Raw genomic sequence first — 20,914 nt, 5'->3', positions numbered from 1 at the left:
CACACAAACATACATGCTACATGCAATACTTGCCCAACACTAAATGCCGATTGCTCACCCAGTTCGAGTCTATAATTTGCAACTGCAGTCTACCTGCTCTGTAGTAGAGGAAGATACATTCACGGTAATGTGATTAGGGTATTGGTTAACGATTTTAGGAACTTATAGGAACGCAAACATCATCCGTTATTACTAGGATTTGTGCATTTAACTTTGTTTAATGATTAGTACGTTCAATGGTTTAAAATTTACGAAAAAAAAGTTTAATAATGACTAATACTGTTGTTGATAGTCATAAACTAAATGTTTAGCGGTATCGCGTATTTCTTCAAATCCCATCGTGATGACTATCTTAAATAAGACTGGAGTCCTATGCTTTATATGAGACATTTTAGGATATAGTTGGTTGGTATGAGTTGTAACGAAAACAAAGTATAAAGCGCTTGTATTCAGTGCCTTTAAGAGTCTACTGCTGTCCCATCGAATATAATATTAAACAGAAGAGAATAATTCATGTTTATCTGTAATAAACAAGTCATTTAATTAAAAATTCAAAGACCCGACTGCACTAAAAGGCTGAAGTAGAATTTCCAAAAACGGTAAAATAGGTCTTTCATTACAATCATTTCATATAAAAAACCTTTCAGCGGTTTCCCTTAGTTACACATACAATATATAAATATATATCATTGAGATGAATATAAACCAAATAAAAAAGACAAACATACAAGATACGCGCGAAAAACATAACCCTTCCTTGGCAGTCGGGTTATAAAAGAAGTTACGAGGATGTTCATAAGAATGGAGAAATAAATTAAATACAAAGACATAATTAATTATTATCTTTATTAACTAATTATAATTTTAATAAATAAACATCTACAACATTTGGACCGTGTGATCACCTTGGTGACAAATATTTGGAATAACAATCTCTTTACCAACATCGAATGTAATAACATTACAATTAAAATACCCACGATATATCGATAATATCGAGAAATCAATTTAAGGTGACCTCAAATAAGGACGTATCTGATATGTTTTGAGACAATCATAAGCTAAATAGAGATTTAATAGTCCTTACTGCAAAACACCGCAATGTTCAGAAGACACGAGAATGTTCTTACTGATGTATATCCTTACGTTTCTTTTAGGAAACCACCTTCACGTTTCTCAACAAGGGTTTTATAAGGCCATTTAATTATGCTATAGGTCAAGAACTGAATTAATAAACCTGAAAAACTGGTAGTCATTTTATCTTGATTTTATAGCACTCTTATGTAAAAGGGCTAATTATGACCATCCATTTTTATAACATTGAGCGCTTTAAAATCTTAGCACTATTTATAGTGGGTTTTAATTGAATTGTATCCATCCAGTCAACAAAATTTATCAGTTTGAATTTTAAAACTGGTAACCTAAGGTCAATGACATTATCACTACACTTCATATTAAATGAGTTGGGATCTTGCAATACTAAATACTATGCTACCTTTTCGTCAAGTCATTGAACTGTAACAACTTGAATTGGTCCATTGGTTTCTTGGCCTAAATTTTACACCACCCTTTCTAATCTCAAATCAGTTTAAACCTTAACTAAGATTACACCTAAATGATAAATAACTTAGAACTAGTTTAGCTGCCCTGGATGAACTTGTCGAAGTTGGCACGGTGCTTGCCTGTAGGGTCATTCTTCTTCACAAGCTCCTCCCATTGCTTAGGGTGTTTTTGTTGGATAGCTTTGATAACTTTACGGATATTCACCTTTTGCTTTTCAGTGCATTTGGCGCAGGTGGTTTCTACGGCCTCCGGAAGGGTTTCTGTAAAGTTAAAACATGTTTAATATCATTTTCAAGTTTCATTGCTACGGTTACATTTAAAGCTTTACTTGAGCATATAATTTCGTTTGTTTCATCATTGATTTCCAAAATAGAAACTCTATAAAATTGAACATTTTAAAAACTTGGACTTGAATGTTTTCGAAGTATTTTGTTCCCAAAATCACACTATGTGAGAATTTGACGGAAAGCTGCGGAAGGCTAAACATAAAGCTAGCAATACTTAAGAATACAATACTTTTTTATAAATAAACTTATTTCCTACGATTCCACGAACATTAATTACTAGTCTAGTCAGTTTAACATCATTGCGAACTCACATACGTACTCGTAATTATATTAATTATGTAACGTGACAAACATTGACTGTGCTAAGTTCAGGGTCGTTTTTGAAACGTATATTATTTAATACACAAGCTGAGACCGCGACTTTGTTCGTGTGAATTTAGAATATAACTTCAATAACATAGCGCCATCTATCAAGCTCACAGAGCATATCGGTAAACTGAAATTCCCTGCTCCGTATATGCATACAGTGCTAGAAAAATGTATTCATTATAACTTCTAATAACTGTCATTTGATTTCATGATTGAAATAAAACCTAAATGTTAATTCACAGTATATACTGTGCATATATTATTAATAATTAATCCACTTAATTAAATTCAGTAGTTTTCAATCACACAAACCAACAGACAGGCAAAAAAATCTAAATGATAGAAATTGGTAATATTACTAATTCTCAGTTTTCGTAACTACTTTTATTACAAATATATTCGATGTACAGACACGCGAAGCTTACATTCTTATGATATTATGTAGATTACATATTATTATGATGTTGATGTAACCTGAACATAAATAATTCCATGACATAATGCAATAAAGTGTAATTGGTACCGAATTATTTAGATTTTATCAAAGTTAATCATCTATTCGAATCACATATGGGTAAATGGGTAAAACCCAGAGCTAAATCATGTAAAAGTATCCTCTGAGCCTTGGCCTCCAATCCTATAAATGAAGTCAATTATCCTGAGACTGCTAAAGGCAGAATAAATATGCACTTAACGTTTATGCACTTTGCATACAAGTGAGTAAGCCTCTGTCTGACTGTCTCAGAACCAACGATATTTTTCATAAGATTGAAGATTGGTGGCAAGCGGTCAATGCTGCCCATGGACATTAACTAACTTAATATGGGATCCATCTGGTACCTCCCTGGTTGAAGCATACGGGTTGTACCACTAATACAATGCCAGCAAGACAATTTTATCAGTGAAAAATGTATCCTATTTAATTGTCATAATAAATAGACTCATCAACTCGTTCGTTATAATCGAATCGTAACAAATGTTACAAATTTACAATTTTGGGATTTGCTAAAGGGTCTTTAAGCTCCCAAGCGTCCTTTTTTCGACGGCCAATAGATTGAGAAATAACTACAACTAAAGGATGGAAAATCAAACATCTACTAAATTTTATAATTATAGCATACACAACTACAAGAGGTTAGAAGACTATAATAAGTTATGAGTGAACTATACCATTTAGGGATCATTATGGATTACAACTAGCATTATCAGGCTCGTATCATCAGGATTCGTATCAATTCTCACTTACTTGTCGAAATTGTGTGGTAGGTAGGTAGCTATAGAGAATATATCAGTTAAATTTGAAATATACAGGGTTTATTTTATGACGATGGATAATGTCGTTTTATTCCTTATAGTGAGACAAGTATGTTAGCGAAATAACGTTGTGGTTAGTCCGATGACCATAAAGTGAGAATGTTTGAATATCAATTCTCTTTGTCAATGATGATTAATCTTTGCTTGCCACATTGTTCAACGTTTGTCGTGTCCAAATATTGATATCCTAGAAGGATATCTGTTATTGGATATCATATTTGTACACACATTTATACAAATGATATAATATATTCTAGTGGAATCTTTATGGACATTATGTCTGTGTAGTCCATTCCTTTCCAAAGGTTTTCATTTTAAGTTTTAAGTATTGAAAATTTATACAAATTATTTCATCCATTTATGTTAGGGATTTTTCTATCCTCAAAACTAACATAATCAGGTGAAATTTGTGAACTAAAAAGGAAACCAGTTATCACAATCGTGTGGTTGACGACTATTTTCAAAGATTGCCTTATTTCTAAAGATTAATATCTTTAACCGACTACAAAAAGAAGGTTCTGTATTCGACCGCTATGTATGTAAGTTTGTACCTATGACCGCGATATTTTAAAAAACTACTGAATCAATTTGATAGTAAGTACATCATATTCTGAACTTTCCGGTAAAACTCTTAACACTTAACATTACATTTAACGAAAGAAAAAAATAGACAACATACTTCTTAGATAATAAAAAGAACTTACTTTTGAAATCCGTCCCCTCGGCGGTGCAGCGTCCTTTATCGAGGAAGCAGTTGATGTACGACTTCAGGAGCCTGTCGTTGGTGACCAGGGTTTCCACGTCGAAGTTATCATACTTCGCATTGTACTTATCCGCGGCGTACACCGACAAGACCAGGCAAGCAAGAACCAGAAACGCCTTCATTTTGATTGGTTTAGACAGTTCTGGAAACAAGATTAGATTGTTAGTTGCGATCAAATAGAGGTGAATAATGAGAAGTGAATAAGAAGTATGCCTTGTCCCGAATTAAAACGTTGAAACATAGTAGGTAGCTACCTCCACTGGCAAGCGATCATGTTATGAATTAAGATTAGGCTGAGATGGAAATCAAAGGACACGGCGATTTATTCCTTCATTCATTTATTCATTTGAATAATTATTACTGTCGTTATATGGGTGAAATATCAATGAAACTCTACAATCAAAGTCGTGCTTGAATCTAGAGATTATCTTTTAAATATCAGACTTTTAAGATCTTGAAAATATAAACAGAGACGAAAATCCTTGTTTTGAAAGAGACAGAAGTAAAATACAAAATGAAGAAAAATAAGTCGTTCAAATGTTTTGAATTTAAAAATCTTTCACTGGAGGAATTTGTGGAAAATATCTATCTATTTTTCTTAGGAAATACCTATTTCCTAACAAAAATATGTCACTGGATTAAGTTATATCTGGTCCACTGTTACGTAGCACAAATCACAACGGTTGACACTGATTGCGGTTGCGGTTCATTCACCCACCTTTTACTCTCTATAGAGGTCCTAAAGAACTAGCTGCTGCCGAAAGCGACAGTGCTTTTATATCAACGTCGATAAACCCACTACCTTCGACGCCTCGCAGTCCAAACAATAACAAAGAGACGATCAAATATAAACCTTTCGCCAACACACTTATGAGTGATGGAAGCGAATCTTAGAAATTGTTCAGACCTTTGCACTCTTGTAAGAAACAGTAAATCTATCTTGCATATACGATATTACCACTGAATTACCAGGAAACCCATTGGGCAATATGAAATCCCCGACAGCTGTACACGAGGAAGGTTAGGATTTAAGACTTGAAGCTTTATCTTTATTTAATTAACCTAGATAGTGATATGACACGCTTATGTAACGATTACACAAAACAAAAATTGTTACCAAAGTTATGAACGTTATAAGTGACAATTGTTAGGACAGTAGGAGGATAAATAAATTATACTTATTGGTAAAACATACCTTTCTTCTTGTTTTTATTACTTTTATGTAGTAGTTTAGTAGGTCTATCTAGAATTACTTTGGCATTAACGATATATATCAAAATATGAGCAATTACGTATCTTGCAAGAGATTCAAGATTTAATCATAGTTTTGTATTATGTTCAACCAGTGATAGCCTAGTGGTTAAGAAACTCAGCCTCTAGCCCGAGGGGTCCGAGGTTCAAATCCCAGGCACGCACCTCTGATTTTTCCAAGTTATGTGTGTATTCGAAATTAATTATCACTTGCTAAACGGTGATGGAAAACATCATGAGGAAACCTGCATACCTGAGAGATTTATAAAAAAAAAAGAATCTCAAAGGTATGTGAAGTCTACCAATACGTACTTGGCCAGCGCGGTGGACTATGGCCTTATCCTTCTCATTCTGAGAGGAGACCCGTGCCCAGCAGTGGAACAGTAATGGGTTGATAATCATAATGATTGTATTATGTTCAAAGTGTCCGGAAAGATATGTAGATTTACTTATATCAGGCGTTTCAAGTTTTGCAGTTTTGCATCTGTAAGAGTGCACACAAATCGAACGTTCGTTGATCGATGCTTTGATCGATCGTTGCCTACGGATCCAGGTGCGATCGATAATTAAATTTCGTCGTAGTCTATTCAAAAGTATTTAAATGAGGATTGTGTGGTAACAATTAATGACCAACGTTGAATGATCGATCGATTGGAGATTGAGCACCTTCATCTAAATTGCATTTTCAGTTAGCCACGACTGTCTATCCAAGACAGTAATTATTTATAAGTAGTTAGTAGAATATTTAGTGGTTCAACTCTGGTGGTAGCACCATACCTGTCAGTACTGCAATTATTTGCCAAAAATAGGTGGCGGTGATGCCATCGGAGTCGAACCACCAAAGGTTCTACCGCCATCAGAACTCTTTACTATAATTGAAAATAAAGATTGACTACTTTTCATTTTCTACTTCCAGTTCATAAAAATTAGGTAAAATGTTATGTCATATTTTCTGTACGTGTCAAGTTAACTGTACCCTTATATATTTCCAATCAGTTCTGATACAATCCGCTAGGGGCGCTGATTGGAAATGTATGGGAAAATACGTAAACAAATACCAAAACAGTCATATTTGTAAAAACGTAAAAACCCATACTAAGGATACTGTTCATTTGCCGCTTCTATTGCATAAAAACGTTACAAAAATTATCAAAACAAGAACATGCGTTTTGTTAATCACGATACACTAGTTTGTAATCGACACGGATTTTCAGATTTCAATTATTCAGGTTAGCGGACCACCGAGAAACGGGGAACCGGTATATTGACGTCACGGATTTCTGTAATAACATTATTTCAAAATATTCAATCATATGCAGAACTAGGTCTTGTCCGTGGCTTCGTACCTGTAAACTATAACATAATTTATTCTAACTTTATTTCAACTGTGGAATTGCCAAAAAATTAAACATGTTAATTTTTATTTGTAATCAAAAGCCTAGATCTAAAATTGTATGTTGCTTATTGCTGAGGGATTTGATTACAAAGTTTTAATCCCTATTTTATCCTATCGGAGGTGAAATTTCCAAAACATTTTGCTTAGTGCTCGCATTGCTTATTTAATCTTCTTTCCTATGTACAAAATTTCATGTTTTACCTCGAACAACTCCATTTCGGCTGTGCGTTTGTATTATGTGTGTCATTCTCTCCAACTTTTATGTAAAAAATAGGCACAGAAAAACCGTTCTATGTACAGTGTCCTCTTTTGTTCGTCAAGTAATTTTTATGGTAACGAGTATGGTCAAGTTGAGACCACTAGGCGAACTACTTATATAAACTACGAGCTTTTGCCCGCGGCTTCGCTCGCGTTACGAAGTAGTATTTTCATCCCCTATTTTATCCCCTTGGGGGTAGAATTGATCAAAATCCTTTCTTAGCGGATGCCTACGTCATAACATCTACCTGCATGCCAAATTTCAGCCCGATCCGTCCAGTGGTTTGGGCTGTGCGTTGATAGATCACTACTCGTATGTCAGTCAGTTACTTTTGAGTTATATATATTTAGATAAGACTGACCTCTATTAGTGAGTACCATACCGATACCATAAGCCTTGGACCAATTTTATTTATATGTATAATTATGTAACTAAGAACTACGCTTTGATCGTATACAAATTAGATAGTACTATCAAGGCTAAAAATCCCTATACGTATGTGCGAAGTCGTAGAAGAATTATCACGTATTGAACGAACAATATTTGTGTTCATAGGTATTTGTATGGTTTCCTAGAAATCTATAGTCCTTTAGTGCTAAAATTATCCACAAATAAAGTTACTAAATATTTTGGTATCATTAAGTTGTTTTGGACCTGATAGCCTAGTGGTTAAACTCGGCCTCTTGGTCCGAGATTCAAATCCTAGGTACGCACTTCTGATTTTTCAAAGTTATGTGCGTGTTATGTTATGTTATGTGTTAGAAGTTAATGATGACTTGCTTAAACGGTGAAGGAAAACATCATGAGGAAACCTGCATATCTGAGAAATCTTAAAAAAACGCTTTCAAACGTATATGAAGTCTAGCAAATTGCATTTGGCCAGCGCGGTGGACTATGGCTTCTCATTCTGAGAGGAAGCACCCAGCAGTGGGACTGTAATGGGTCGATGATGACGATGAAGTTGTTTTGGCAATAGATTCATAACGCAATTGGAGCCACTGCGCACTGTAAATTGTAGATCTGTCGTATTTCTACTCATTGGGCTTTTTTTCATTAAGACGACAACGACACGGTCCTCTACGGACGCCTACTATCATCGACGGCAGAACGCCAAGTCGGTGTCGTATTGGAATTTTCATATATGTTTTTTTTTCATATAACATAGAAGTAGCAGACGAGCATGCAGTCCACCTGATGGTAAGTGGCTACTGCCGCCTATGGACATCTGTAATCAACCCCAAATAGGATTAGATATTCCTACCTGAGGTCGGCCACAGATGCGCCGCTACCCCTGAGGACTAAGCTGGAACGCCTCGGAAAAGTATGTCTCCCTTACCACACCCTTCAAAACGGAACACAGCAATGCCTAACACTGCGGTTATTAGGCAGAAATAGGTGTGGCGGTGGTGCCGCCGGAGTCGAACCACAAAGGGTTCTACCACCTTCAGATGCATGGTTCTCATGCATAGTTCTTACATATGTATTGTGTACATATGTAAGAACAATGCATGAGGATATAAATAACATCCTTCACTCAATAATTATGTTAAATAATGAAGGGTTTTGAGTTATTGCGGATCAAAAGTAACAAAATTGCTCTCGGTGTTGTGCTGTCGGCGCTTATTATTATGTCGTCCCAATAAAGAAGAGCCCTTTGGATTGGTCTGGTCGTGCAATTCATTATGAGTTTCTTAGAGTCATATGATGTTGCCGAAAGTTTTTCATAAGATCTTCGCTTAATTCGCCGCTGTATTAAGTACGTTGCTTTGATACTCGTAAGAAAGATTGGAGCAATGGCGTTATAAACGTATAAACAAATTAGTATACTTAATTGCAGAAATATTTCTGCTGCATACCAGGACCAGTATTATAATTTGAATATTTAAGAAAGGTAATGTCGAAATTTGTCTACTACAAAAGATTGATATAATTCGATAAATATTTGTAATGGGTGGTAGTGGTAGAAGTAGTCACTTTAAATCAAATTACCGCTACATATTCAGAATGCGGTCTTTACATTTTTATTTTTATAGTTTGTTTTTATAAATTGTTACTTGTAATAAACAACGTAGATAGATATTGTTGACGATGCTCCAGCAATTAGTTATTCTACATAGATACATAAAAACTGTACCTAGGTTGACTCAAAGGCAGATATGACTTTAAAAATTGGCCAAAAAATGAATAATTAGATATTATCATATAATTACTGCTAAGAAAACATACTTAATTTGAAACCGAAAATCCGACAGCATCAAAAATAACTTTGAAGGTATAAATAACTTTTCGAGAATGAATTAATTTGTGGATACAAGTTGATTCTTTCAAATGATGAAAACTACACACGTGAATATTCTTTAAAAATGTTTTCAAAGCTGTGTCTACCAATTGGCAATCGGGCAGCATGGCGGAAAATGGCTTAAACCCTTCTCAGTCTGAGAGGAGGTCCTTCCAAGCAGTGCGATAGTATGGATGGATAGTGGGATGGGTTGACGAGCATACACTTCATCGTTCATCATCATCATCATCAACTCATTATTGAGGAAGATTATACCATAGTTCACCGGGCTAGACAAGTGCGTATTGGTAGACTTCACATACCTTTGAGGTTTTTTTTAAACATACACTTACCAATTCCTAAGCTCTGGATATAACTCTTTCTAATGCGCTGAAATATTTGTTCTGCGGATCGAGTTTCTTCATCAACTGGACATAATCTTCTGGGTGGTACCTCTGGAAGGCTGCGAATATTCTGCGAGCAAATCTCTTCTGAGATGGTGAGCATTTCGCGCACGCCGTTATCACCACTTCTGGTAGAATCACTGGAAAACATTTAATTAAAGATGTTATTAACTGGAAACTCTAAGATTTTTAATAAAATTATTATTATGATCCTAACTTTTAAATTTTAGAGAACATGATATTTTTGAAGATTTGCGTGGAGACACAGGTACAATTAATTACTTCATATAAAGGAGAATGTGAATATATGTCGTGATATATTAAAAACATCTCAATTGCTCGATAATATTAGTCTAAAATCATAGAATGAACCATTATGTTATTTGATGGGCTTGATATACATGACGGATACCATCCTCGAATGTATAAAATTGTGTAACCGAAGAAGAGCTCCGAAAATTATTATTTAAAGCAGTTCATGTTTCAGTGGGTATCATTGGATAACACTCATCCAACCTTGTCGGTCGCTTTAAGGGCAGTTTCAAGACATTGGAGTCAGCCTGTATGTATGTTTGTTTGTATCTATATGTCTTAGGTTTCCCTCAGTTGTGAGTGTCATGTGCCCTTTAGGGACTACTAAAGTGCCCAACCTAATCCTCATTAAGCTAAGGCAATTCCTTAGGTTAAATGGTACTTTAATGTTAGAGAACATTATACTTTGGAAGACTTTCTTGCTGCGTGGAGACATAGGACCAATTAATAACTCAATATAAAGGACCCTTTGAGAGAATGTGAATATGTCGTGATATATTAAAAACATCTCAATTGCTCGATAATATTAGTCTAAAATCATACAATAAACCATAATGTTATTTGATGAGCTTGATATACATAACGGATACCATCCTCGAATGTATAAAATTGTGTAACAAAGATGAGCTTTAAAAATCATTATTTAAGCAGTTCGTGTTTCAGTGGGTATCATTGGATGACACTCACCGAACCTTGTCGGTCGCTTTAAGGGCAGTTTCAAGACATTCGAGTCAGGCTCTACGTATGTTTGTTTGTACTCGTATCAATATATCTTAGATTTCTCTCAGGTGTGAGTATCACGTGGCCTTTAGTGACGACCAAAGGGCCCAACCTAATCCTAATTAAGCTAAGGACGGTCCTTATAAGGTTACTTAATATAAGGTACCTGAATATTCAATTTAAGGTAGGTAATAAGGCTTTCGAACGAGTATTAAAAAGAAAAATATTATCCCTTTTAATATTTAAATTTCTGAAGTGTTAGAGATAAGAAGTTTTTGCGCCTTTGATTGCATAATTATTAATTTTTTGCACATAAACATGCGGTGTAATCATTGTTTACATTTTAATTTTTACGGGTTATAAAAAACTGGGTAGACTACAGTCAAAGTAGGTATATAATCGAGATTTGAAGGAGCAAAAATCACATTATCTTGATTACAAGGAAAATATTGCTAAACTTAATAGTCCGCCAATACCCAAACTATTAGTCTCTACCGATGCCTAGGAGTATTGTTTTTTATAATATACGAACAGCAGACAAGTATGCAGACTCCCTAATGGTAAGTGGATACTGCCGCCCATGGGTATCTGTAATCAATCAAAGATAAGAGTAGATTCCTACCTGAGGTCGGCCACAGATGCCCTGCCACCCCTGAAGACTAAGCTGGAATGTCTTAGAAAAGTATGTCTCCCTTGAAGGGTGTGGCCCTTCAAACCAGAACACAGCGCTGCTGCTGCTGTTTTTAGGCAGAAATAAGTGTGGCTGTGGTGGCGCTGGAGTCAAAATAAAGGGGCTCTACCACCTTCTGTGTTGCATTTAAGTAAATCGTAATACATAATAGGAGTAATCGTAGTAATCAAATGTCAATCGTAGCGAAAACCACAACAATACTGACGTGTACCGCAATAAAGATTGAATACGTCGTAATTATCTAGGATTCTATTATCGGTGATGTCAGCGTAACTATATCGATATAACTTACTCTTGATATAAAAGTCAAAGGAATTATTATATCAAGTTTAAAAAATAAATAAATAAACGCTTTCTACAACACTCACAGCCCCACACTAGGATTCCCTGTGTCGTGGGTGCCATGGACACACACATAGACAAATACACAAACACCCAGACCCAGAAACAGAAATCTAAATTCATCATTTAGATATCAGTCTGGCCGGGGATCGAACCCGGGACCCTTTGCGCGTCAGACCGGTATGGTCGCCGCTCCGCCACGCGGGTCGTCAAAGTTTAAGCATTCACTATATTTTGATTATGCTTTCATCTACGACCATAGAAGTAAAGACCTATTCACCTAAACTTTTGAGTTTTTTGTGGTAAATAAAAAGCTGTAGCATTTGATGGTAAGCAAGAATTGTAAATATTAATGTCTGTATATCCAACTCCAAATACTTTCTATATTATAGGCATAGATATACCACTAATAAAGACGTAGTATATCTATTAGAATTGAGTAGCTCGCGAGTGAGTGATATAAGTGATATCTTCACCAAAGAGCTAATCACTCATCAACTCCGACGATTTTGAATTATATTTTTATATCCGCGTCACATGATTGAGTTCATAGATCCATACGATTTCGGATATAAGATCTCCTTCAACTCAACAGTTAAACACTAAATTAAAATCTCTTTTCTTTGCTAAGAACATGAAAACAGGGATATACAAATAGTGTTGGCTGTGAAATTCATATATAATTTCTTGCCAGTGTAATTGTATTAATTATAGGAATCAAAAATGTTGTCAAAACATTTTGATCTGATTCTCTGAAATACTGATATGAAATGTTGCTTATATCGTTACAGAGCTACTGAGCTAAAGTGAGCTACTGAGCTAAAAGAGTGACATATATCACTGAGTTCAAAAGATATATCTCTCTCTTTTCACTTTAATGATATATTTTGCGCACATCTAATATCTATGATTATAGGCTTTACCAATAGGCTAAAGTGGTAAAAGCCGATCACACATGCGTTGCTACTTATGAGAACTAACATTGACATGTAAAATCCAGAACAGAACACAAATAACTGCTTTATTATTTATTTTATTATGTTATTATATTACAAACATAAAAAATAGTATGTACAAAGATGCTGCTTAATTATGTAAAAAAAATCTTCCAGCAGACCTGTGAGTGGGTGGTAGAATGGTAGTATCTGTTTCTCATTAGAAATAGGTTATAATAATAAATTAATTTTAGAACTTGTTAAAGGTGGTGGTGTGGTTAGGGAGACACACATTCCTGAAGCGTTCCAGCTTAGTCCACAGGGGTAGCGGCGCATCTATGACCGACCTCAGGTAGGAATATCTAATTCTATCTGGGGTTGTTTACAGATGTTTATGGGCGGCAGTAGCCACTTACCATCAGTTGGACCGCATGCTCGTCTGCTTCTCTTTTACTTAAAAAAGGTACTTACCTTTAAAAACTCTTCCTATTGGCGGGCACGGACCCTTGTCTAGAAAACATTCCAAGTACTTCTTCAACAGCCTAGGGTTCGTGAGAAAGTAGTCAACGTCGTAATAGTCGTATTTACGATCATAATACTTCTCCTGGGACACCACAACTATAACATACGCAAGTATAAAAACAATATGTTTCATTGTAATATTATTTAATGCTTAATAATTTTCCTGTCAGTGCTAAGGTTAAAGATCAGTTTTTTATAAGGCAGTATTTAAAATTTACGCGAATTAAGTGAATCTAAAGTCTTGTCACGTATTATTTATTTTATAGGACCGATTTTATCTAAGATGAACCACTCAAATGACTTAAGGATTATAAATTCCTCCTATTTAAAACGTAGAACGGTTTACTCTTAACCTTCAAACAAAAACGGAGGAAGGAGGCTCACAAAAACTTTAAAACTGCGAAGCCTGTTTATTCGAGAACCTCAATCTTCATTTAGTCACTGTGTACATATCCGTGCAATTAAAAAATGTAATCATCACACTAATCGACAACAGGTCCTTTGTTTGTACTGTTATGTCAGACTATACACTTTTTTTTGCACGTTTTTGACGTATCCGATTTAAAACGTGCAGTGACACATGGTACACATGGCATATTTTTTTGTCATAAACGATTTTCAAATTTGCTCCTAGGTTTAGGTTAGATTGGGGAAATAAGGAATTGTATTGCTCGGTTTTTTGTCGTCTTCGATTTAAAATCTGCTATTAGTTTGAGATTAGACTGGATGAACACGGTTTTGCACTGCACGTTTTTTATCATTTAGCAGTGCATGCTTTTTTTGCAGTACCAAACATCGCATGAACGGTGCCACTGTTTATTCGATATGATTATTTTGTCCCCAATGTTTGTCCTGCAAAAAAACGTGCAGTACAATGCCGTGTACACTGATCATAAGAGGTTATCGCGGAAATGATGGAACTGATTCTAATATTTAATAAACAGCGCTAAATAGGCTTGCATATGTAAAATAGTATAGTGAGGATCTCACTATACTATTTTACATATCATTATTTATTATTTACACAATAATAAAGCTAGAATGTTTGTGATTTAAAAATAGCTTCCATTTTGAAAAGTTCAATGCTTACTTGGGCAATTCCAAGCTGACTTAATAACGGAATTTTTACTATTTGTCTGTCTGTTGTGGCTAATAAAACAAAGTATTCGAACCTATTAAGATGAACGAGAACATTTTGAACAAAACTTATCTGAAAATGAAAAAATTGTAAACATGGAATCAAGCTACATTTTATCCTGACCGTTGAGACTGTGCAGTAGAATGTATTGCTGGATTTACGTGCATTTTCTGAATTTGGTGGACGCACAGCCGTGCCTCTAGAAATATAAATAGTGTAGAGTGGAGTTGAGTTTGAGTTTTGAAGATGGTAGAAACCTTTGTGGTTCGACTCCGGCGGCACCACCGCCACACCTATTTCTCCCTAATAACAGCAGTGTTAGGCGCTGCTGTGTTCCGCTTTGAAGGGTGTGGTAAGGGAGATATGCTTTTTCGAGGCGTTCGATAGCGGCGCATCTGTGGCCGACCTCAGGTAGGAATATCTAATCCTATCTGGGGTTGATGTGCATGGGCGGCAGTAGCCACTTACCATCAGGTGGACTGCATGCTCGTCTGCTACTGCTATATTATATAAAAAAAAGAAATACTGTGAAAAATAGAAAATTTTTCATGAAGTCTGCTGTGCTTAAATAGCTACAATTTATGCCGAAAATCTAAACCTTATAATTTTTCAGCATGCGAGCGAAGCAGAGCTTAGTAACTTGTCGTTGAAATTACAAAATTACTATACGTTGTGTTATTTAATTTTAATTTATCGTCTTAAAAGTCAAGGGAGCTTCAGTTGTTTACTTTAATGCATCTTGATAATTTATTGTTCAATCTTTTGATGAATAACTCAAGTCGTTTTTACCTTGACACGCTCGTAAAATCGAGAATGAATATGGCTATAAATAGCAAGTTGTTCATTATGTGCATCTTTTCATATAAGTGTAACATATCCTAATTGTAGACTCTCACGAAACATAAAAATAAAACTAATATTGATAATTGATATATTACAATTATAATAATTCGATTCGAAGGCCTCCTTACCTATTCCTGTCCTATAATAGCAGTAACTACTGCTGTGTTCTTGTTTAACAACTGTGAAAACGTACGGTGTTCTAACGTATTTATGAGGAGTTTGCCAAAGAGTCCAAAGCAGGTGAATATGCCCGGGGAACGGCTGTGCTCTGATACTGTCATTTCAGTGCTTCTGTATGTTATTATAGATGGAAGATATTGAAGAAACTTCGATAGCGTGATTCAGGGACACTAGTGGGGCTATCGTTGATATTTTAAGGATTTCTGTAGAAAATGAATCCTATGTAATATGTAGTACAGATATTCATAGGCGGTAGCCGGTCACAAATAATAATATAGCCTGCCTATTGGTAAGTGGTTACAACATTTTCTTTTTACTCCTGTTTATTAAAAAAAATACGTTGGCAAAATGTAAGACATATGCCATAAAATAACACGCCAATTATATTCATCGCGACATTAAAAATAACGATAATGTATGTTTATAAGTTTTTGTATCAATGCCTTACAAAAGGTTTATTACTTGCTTAGGTACCTTATACAAAAGCCCTTGTTTTTGTGGATACGAAAGAGACATATTAGTGTCGAATCTTATCTATAAAATATCTTATATATAAAATTCTCGTGTCACAATGTTAGTTACCGTACTCCTCCGAAACGGCTTTACCGATTTTCACCAAATATGCATATTTAGTAGGTCTGAGAATCGGCTACTATCTATTTTTCATACCCCTAAGTGATAAGGTTTGTTCACCCTTAACATTTTTTTATTTATATGGCAACCCAAAGTTTGCCGGGTCAGCTAGTAATAATAAGAACGGTATAAAGTTACGGGCAATCGCCTTACAAAGACGAGACGAGATATTTTCCACGTGCATTTGTTTTTTGTGCGATATAATTACTCGTATATATTCTGTATGTATCTAACTCAAAAAACAGTACATAAAAAGTCAAAGTTGATGTCTTAGGTGCTATTAAAGTAAAATAACAATTAAATTCGCAGTAATTCAACGCGTGCTATGGATTTTGAACAGAATGAAAGTGTCAACCACCTTTGTGGTTCAGCTCCCGCGGCACCTAATAAGAATAACTGCCGTGTTTAGCGCCGCCGTGTTCCGTGTTCCGTGTTGTGTTTGGAAGGATGTGGTGAGAGAGATATACTTTTCCGAGCAGCACTCGTAGTTCTCAGGGGTAGCGGCGCATTTGTGGCCGACCTCAGGTAAGAATACTTTTAATCCTATCCGGGATTAATGTCCATGGGCGCCAGTAACCACTCAGCATAAGGTGAACTAACTAAGTATGAAATTAAAGGATTTTTAAAAAGAATACGAAAACATTTTATTTATAAAATCTTTTTTTATACAAAAAAATCATTACTTATCTCAAACATTCATCATAATCTTCATCATGATATTTTTACGTTATTTCTTACAAACTATACTATTCGACAGTGTTCTGCAGTGCTAGTTATATTCAGTACTTCCTTTTATATCTGTGTGAATGACGTGACGTAATATCTCAGTATTTATTAGGCCTTTGCAATAGCTGCTTCGAGTGGGCCGAAGTGTTTTCCATCGGCATCGTACTTGGCCTTCAAGGCGTTGTATCCCTCAAGAAGGTTCTGCTTACTCACTGTAAGGAACCTGTTGAATATATGCATCTGCGCATCTGTGCATTTGGCGCAAGCTTGTGCAACTGCCTCGGGGAGGTCCTCTGAAATCAAATTAAGATTTTTGTGAGCATAAAAAGACTAGAATAGTATGAAGGAAGAGGAAAATAAACGTCTACAAATAGTTGTCTTTTTATAAACTTGACGTCTTTCATTAAAATTATAAATTCGAAACTTTATAAATATTAGTTTATTTATGATCTAAAATTCAAATTGGGGATGGCCCATTCAATGGATGAAAACTATTCAATGGATGAAAATCCGGACTAGGCTATGATTAATTTAAATTGAATAATTCGGCAAGTACGAGTCGAACTCGCACATGGAGGCTTCCCTACCACCAAATGTTAATTATTTTTTACTTATTTTTATTCATTTTTTTTCAACAATATTTAATTATATCGGACAACAATAGATAGCGTCGGGATGATGATGAATGATATGTAAATTTTCAACAATACTTAGTTATATGATACAAAAATAGATGGCGTTGGGGTGATGATGAATGATACGTAAACAACGTATAATAAAATTTAAATAACCGTTTGTCGTATGAAGTACCATTTTAATATTCAACTTTATTTTATTTTTAGTATTTGTAGTTTTAGCGGCCACCGTTATGCATCCTCTGTAAAAATTTCATGTGTCTATCTATTACGGTTCCGGACGGACAGACAGCGATTTTTTAGTAATAGTGTTCCGTTTTTACCCTTTGGGATTAAAAAGGATCTTTTTTATTTTCAAAACAACTTTTAATATAAAATCACATTTCACTTTTTTAATCTGCAACATTCTATTTTTAATCCAAACATGTTTGGCAAAGCAATAAAGCAAGTATTAATTATAAAAATAAAGTTGATCTTTTGTCTTTATCCGAGGTCTGTGAAACCATTTAAATTATCATAATTACGTTTACACTCATCGTACTTAGATATTAAATGTTTACGCAATTACAATATTATTTATATGTATACTTTTATTTTTATAAGCAACACATAATAATGTTTGAAAAAATCTATCTCTATCACGCGTCTGTACATATTATAAATGCTACTAACGCTCGTTATTCAAAATCAATCTATCCAACTTTTAAACCAAACATCTAAAGACAACTGTTACTTATATAGCTACCAAAAGTTACCTTGTTCAAGCATTAAAACAAGTTCAAGTAAACATTACTTACTTTTAAAGTCAGCTTGTACTTCGTCACAAGGTTGTTTGTCCAAAAAGCAGTCCAAGAAGGCTTGGTGTTTCGCCTTGTCAGCCAACACTGCTTCTATATCCAGGTCATCGTTCTCAGTGGTGTAAGTGTCCGCTGCCACCAGCGCCAGGAACCCGCAAAGAAGGACCACACACTTCATGTTTTGATTGCTGCAATGTGACAAACACTTTATAATGCATCTACCCTTACAAGCTAGTTAAGTGCAAAATGACTAAGAAAGAAGCAAACAGACTTCCAAAAAATCTTAATTAATTCAAAAAGAGTTTTAATATATGAAACTCCACCCCTGAACATGACTATAATTATTACCGATTTTGAGACCCCAAACCTCGCCCACGTAAAGTGAAAATATAAGATAAATCTTCAATAACTTTAGGCAAGACGGTTGTAGATTTCCATGAGCGCCAATTATTAATCTGGTAACTGATTTAATTATATAAAGAAACTTATTTTATAAACAAATTGTGTTATCTTGACTCAAATATACTCATACTAATGTGAGTGGCTTGTCAATAATAATAAAAATGTTATGCAATTAGGCACAATTGTAAGATGGGCATAATTTTAAGATGAAACTTCAATATTAAAGTATGTATAAAAGTAGATGCATACGTGATTTGAGGCAGAATTATTGTTCTATTCAATTGTTGTAAAGTTCTATGATGCCGATGATCTTGACTTAATTAATCATTTAAAAACCTTACCTAAGGATAGTCACGGCTCTTTCTCTAACAATTGTTTGGATGGCTCCTTAACTCAGCACTGCCTTTCTGGAACAAGTTAGACACGTCAACAAGACCTGAGCTGTTTAACGACAATACTTTTAAACTGATAATAACTTTGTAATAACAATATACAATGTTTATACAAAGCGTGGTCGTTTACTTAACCTTTAATCAAATTGTTTACAAAATGCAAGATACATTCACTTTTATCACATAATTTATTTATATGTTTGTACTTAGCACAGATAACAGTACAGAGGTCGTTGCCGTCAAGCCATTAGTCCCACTGCTGGGCACAAACCTCTAGTGTGAGAAGGGTTTACGTAACAATCCGCAACCCCAAGTGCGGATTGATAAACTTCACATACATATGAAAATATATATATATAAGCTGCAGGTATTTCACGATATTTTCCTTCACCACTAAGCAAGTGATAAATTGTAATAAGTTATTTTTTTACGCGGAGAAATCCTCATGGATTCCCTTCCGCCCGGGGGAGCGAAAGGGATATGTCGGACTCTTACCGACTGACATATGTAAAACTCCACGGCGTTCCTCTGAACGCTCGATGCCGGGTCGCGAGAAGCGTTAGCATTACATTCGCGACCCGACAACGTCAGCCGGCGCTAATTTGTAATAAGTATAGTTACTTATTACAAATAATTATAATATAATGGTGAAGGAGATATGCATAACTTTGAAAAATCAGAGATGTGTGTCTGGGATACGAACGTCAGACCCCTCAATTGAGACCACAAATTTAAAATTACCACTGCTTATTGTATACTCAGTAAATACAGATTATAATTACCGATGATGTAATTCAGTCTAATTAACACTATTGTATATAATGACACGGTTTATGATTTTGCACTGAACTCACTTACATTTAAGAAACAAATGAATTTAATTCGTCGGAGGCCGACCTTATATTCTCAACCTTTATATGTATGCATGTCTAGAAAACGGTCGAAAAAACAAGTACTTTTTCGAGATGTAAAACAGGCTCTGTGGATGTCATTGGACTCGGACGCGAGGTATCAAAATATATTTTGTATATTCGGTTGCTCAATGTCTCATAATATTAATTAGAGTATAAAGTACGTAAAGAGTATAATCATTTCGTTCTTCTGGTATATTTTTATTTAATAAAATATGTTATTGGTAACAACATTAAATAATAGGGCTAAAGTTTTGTAGCTGAGTAATTCTGACTTTTTAAATTTTGCTAATCTTCTAAAAACTTTTTGCCTAAACATTGTTAAAACAAATAAGTTTTCTGGAAATCTTATAATTTCGGTTAAGGAACATACGATTAACATACGATTTCATGAATACAATATCGAAATAATTAAAACAATTAATTTGGATGAAGCTTATTATATTTAATTTATTTTTCATACATAACTATTTTAAATCCTGTTTTATTAATAATTTTTGTATTTCTATTAGGTTAATATTGTAAAAAATTTACTACTAAAATAAATGTATGATGTAAAATAATTAAAACAAAGTTTTAAAACCTTAACTAAACTATCGTTTCGATATAGAAGCAAGTCAAAAACTCATTACATAATCAGTGAATCGTCAATTTTGTCAATCAATTTTCATACAATATTTTTGATGATTAATTTAGATTTTAATTAAAGTTAAAACAAAAATCAGACTGCTTAAAAAACCTTTTTTCTCCCAAAATTTTGATCAATTAATGACACTTAATACGTTACAATCGTTTAGGCTGCAGGGCCAAAAATTGAAACATGTATACACTCGAGAAACATAACCCCATCT

The 20,914-nt window shown here is 34.6% G+C and overlaps 2 protein-coding genes across 3 annotated transcripts; both read right to left on the bottom strand.

The window, feature by feature from the left end:
* Positions 1-1,431: 1,431 nt before the first annotated feature.
* On the bottom strand, positions 1,432-13,469 carry LOC140752492 (ejaculatory bulb-specific protein 3-like). The gene is made up of 4 exons (XM_073086825.1): positions 13,356-13,469; positions 9,834-10,024; positions 4,238-4,438; positions 1,432-1,823 (listed from the first exon to the last, which is right to left on the bottom strand). Exons 2-4 carry the CDS (start codon positions 9,985-9,987, stop codon positions 1,639-1,641), a joined length of 540 nt encoding a protein of 179 aa, XP_072942926.1. The 5' UTR covers positions 9,988-10,024; positions 13,356-13,469; the 3' UTR covers positions 1,432-1,638.
* A 3,373-nt stretch (positions 13,470-16,842) lies between these two features.
* On the bottom strand, positions 16,843-20,087 carry LOC140752503 (ejaculatory bulb-specific protein 3-like). 2 transcript variants are annotated; one of them, XM_073086835.1, is made up of 4 exons: positions 19,935-20,087; positions 19,102-19,167; positions 18,359-18,546; positions 16,843-17,219 (listed from the first exon to the last, which is right to left on the bottom strand). In XM_073086835.1, exons 3-4 carry the CDS (start codon positions 18,534-18,536, stop codon positions 17,035-17,037), a joined length of 363 nt encoding a protein of 120 aa, XP_072942936.1. In that variant the 5' UTR covers positions 18,537-18,546; positions 19,102-19,167; positions 19,935-20,087; the 3' UTR covers positions 16,843-17,034. The 2 variants fall into 2 exon arrangements, with proteins under 2 accessions (XP_072942936.1, XP_072942937.1); XM_073086836.1 differs by having other exon boundaries at positions 19,102-19,163; positions 19,935-20,064.
* Positions 20,088-20,914: the final 827 nt, after the last annotated feature.

The sequence above is a fragment of the Epargyreus clarus genome, unplaced genomic scaffold (genome assembly GCF_041222505.1).
Source record: "Epargyreus clarus isolate Ecla_fem2 unplaced genomic scaffold, WU_Ecla_fem_2.2 ptg000024l, whole genome shotgun sequence".
Lineage (NCBI taxonomy): Eukaryota > Metazoa > Arthropoda > Insecta > Lepidoptera > Hesperiidae > Epargyreus > Epargyreus clarus.
Note: the sequence above shows the minus strand (reverse complement) of the source record. Positions and strands in the feature narration are given on the sequence as shown.

Excerpts from the sequence above, each read along its gene's own strand:
- LOC140752503 (XM_073086835.1), bottom strand. The coding sequence starts at position 18,536 with ATGAAGTGTGTGGTCCTTCTTTGCGGGTTCCTGGCGCTGGTGGCAGCG. Across the intron at positions 17,220-18,358 it reads AGTACAAGCTGACTTTAAAA|AGGACCTCCCCGAGGCAGTT; the intron begins GTAAGTAATGTT and ends ATTTGATTTCAG.
- LOC140752492 (XM_073086825.1), bottom strand. The coding sequence starts at position 9,987 with ATGCTCACCATCTCAGAAGAGATTTGCTCGCAGAATATTCGCAGCCTT. Across the intron at positions 4,439-9,833 it reads TATCCAGAGCTTAGGAATTG|AACTGTCTAAACCAATCAAA; the intron begins GTAAGTGTATGT and ends TCTTGTTTCCAG. Across the intron at positions 1,824-4,237 it reads CGAGGGGACGGATTTCAAAA|AAACCCTTCCGGAGGCCGTA; the intron begins GTAAGTTCTTTT and ends TTAACTTTACAG.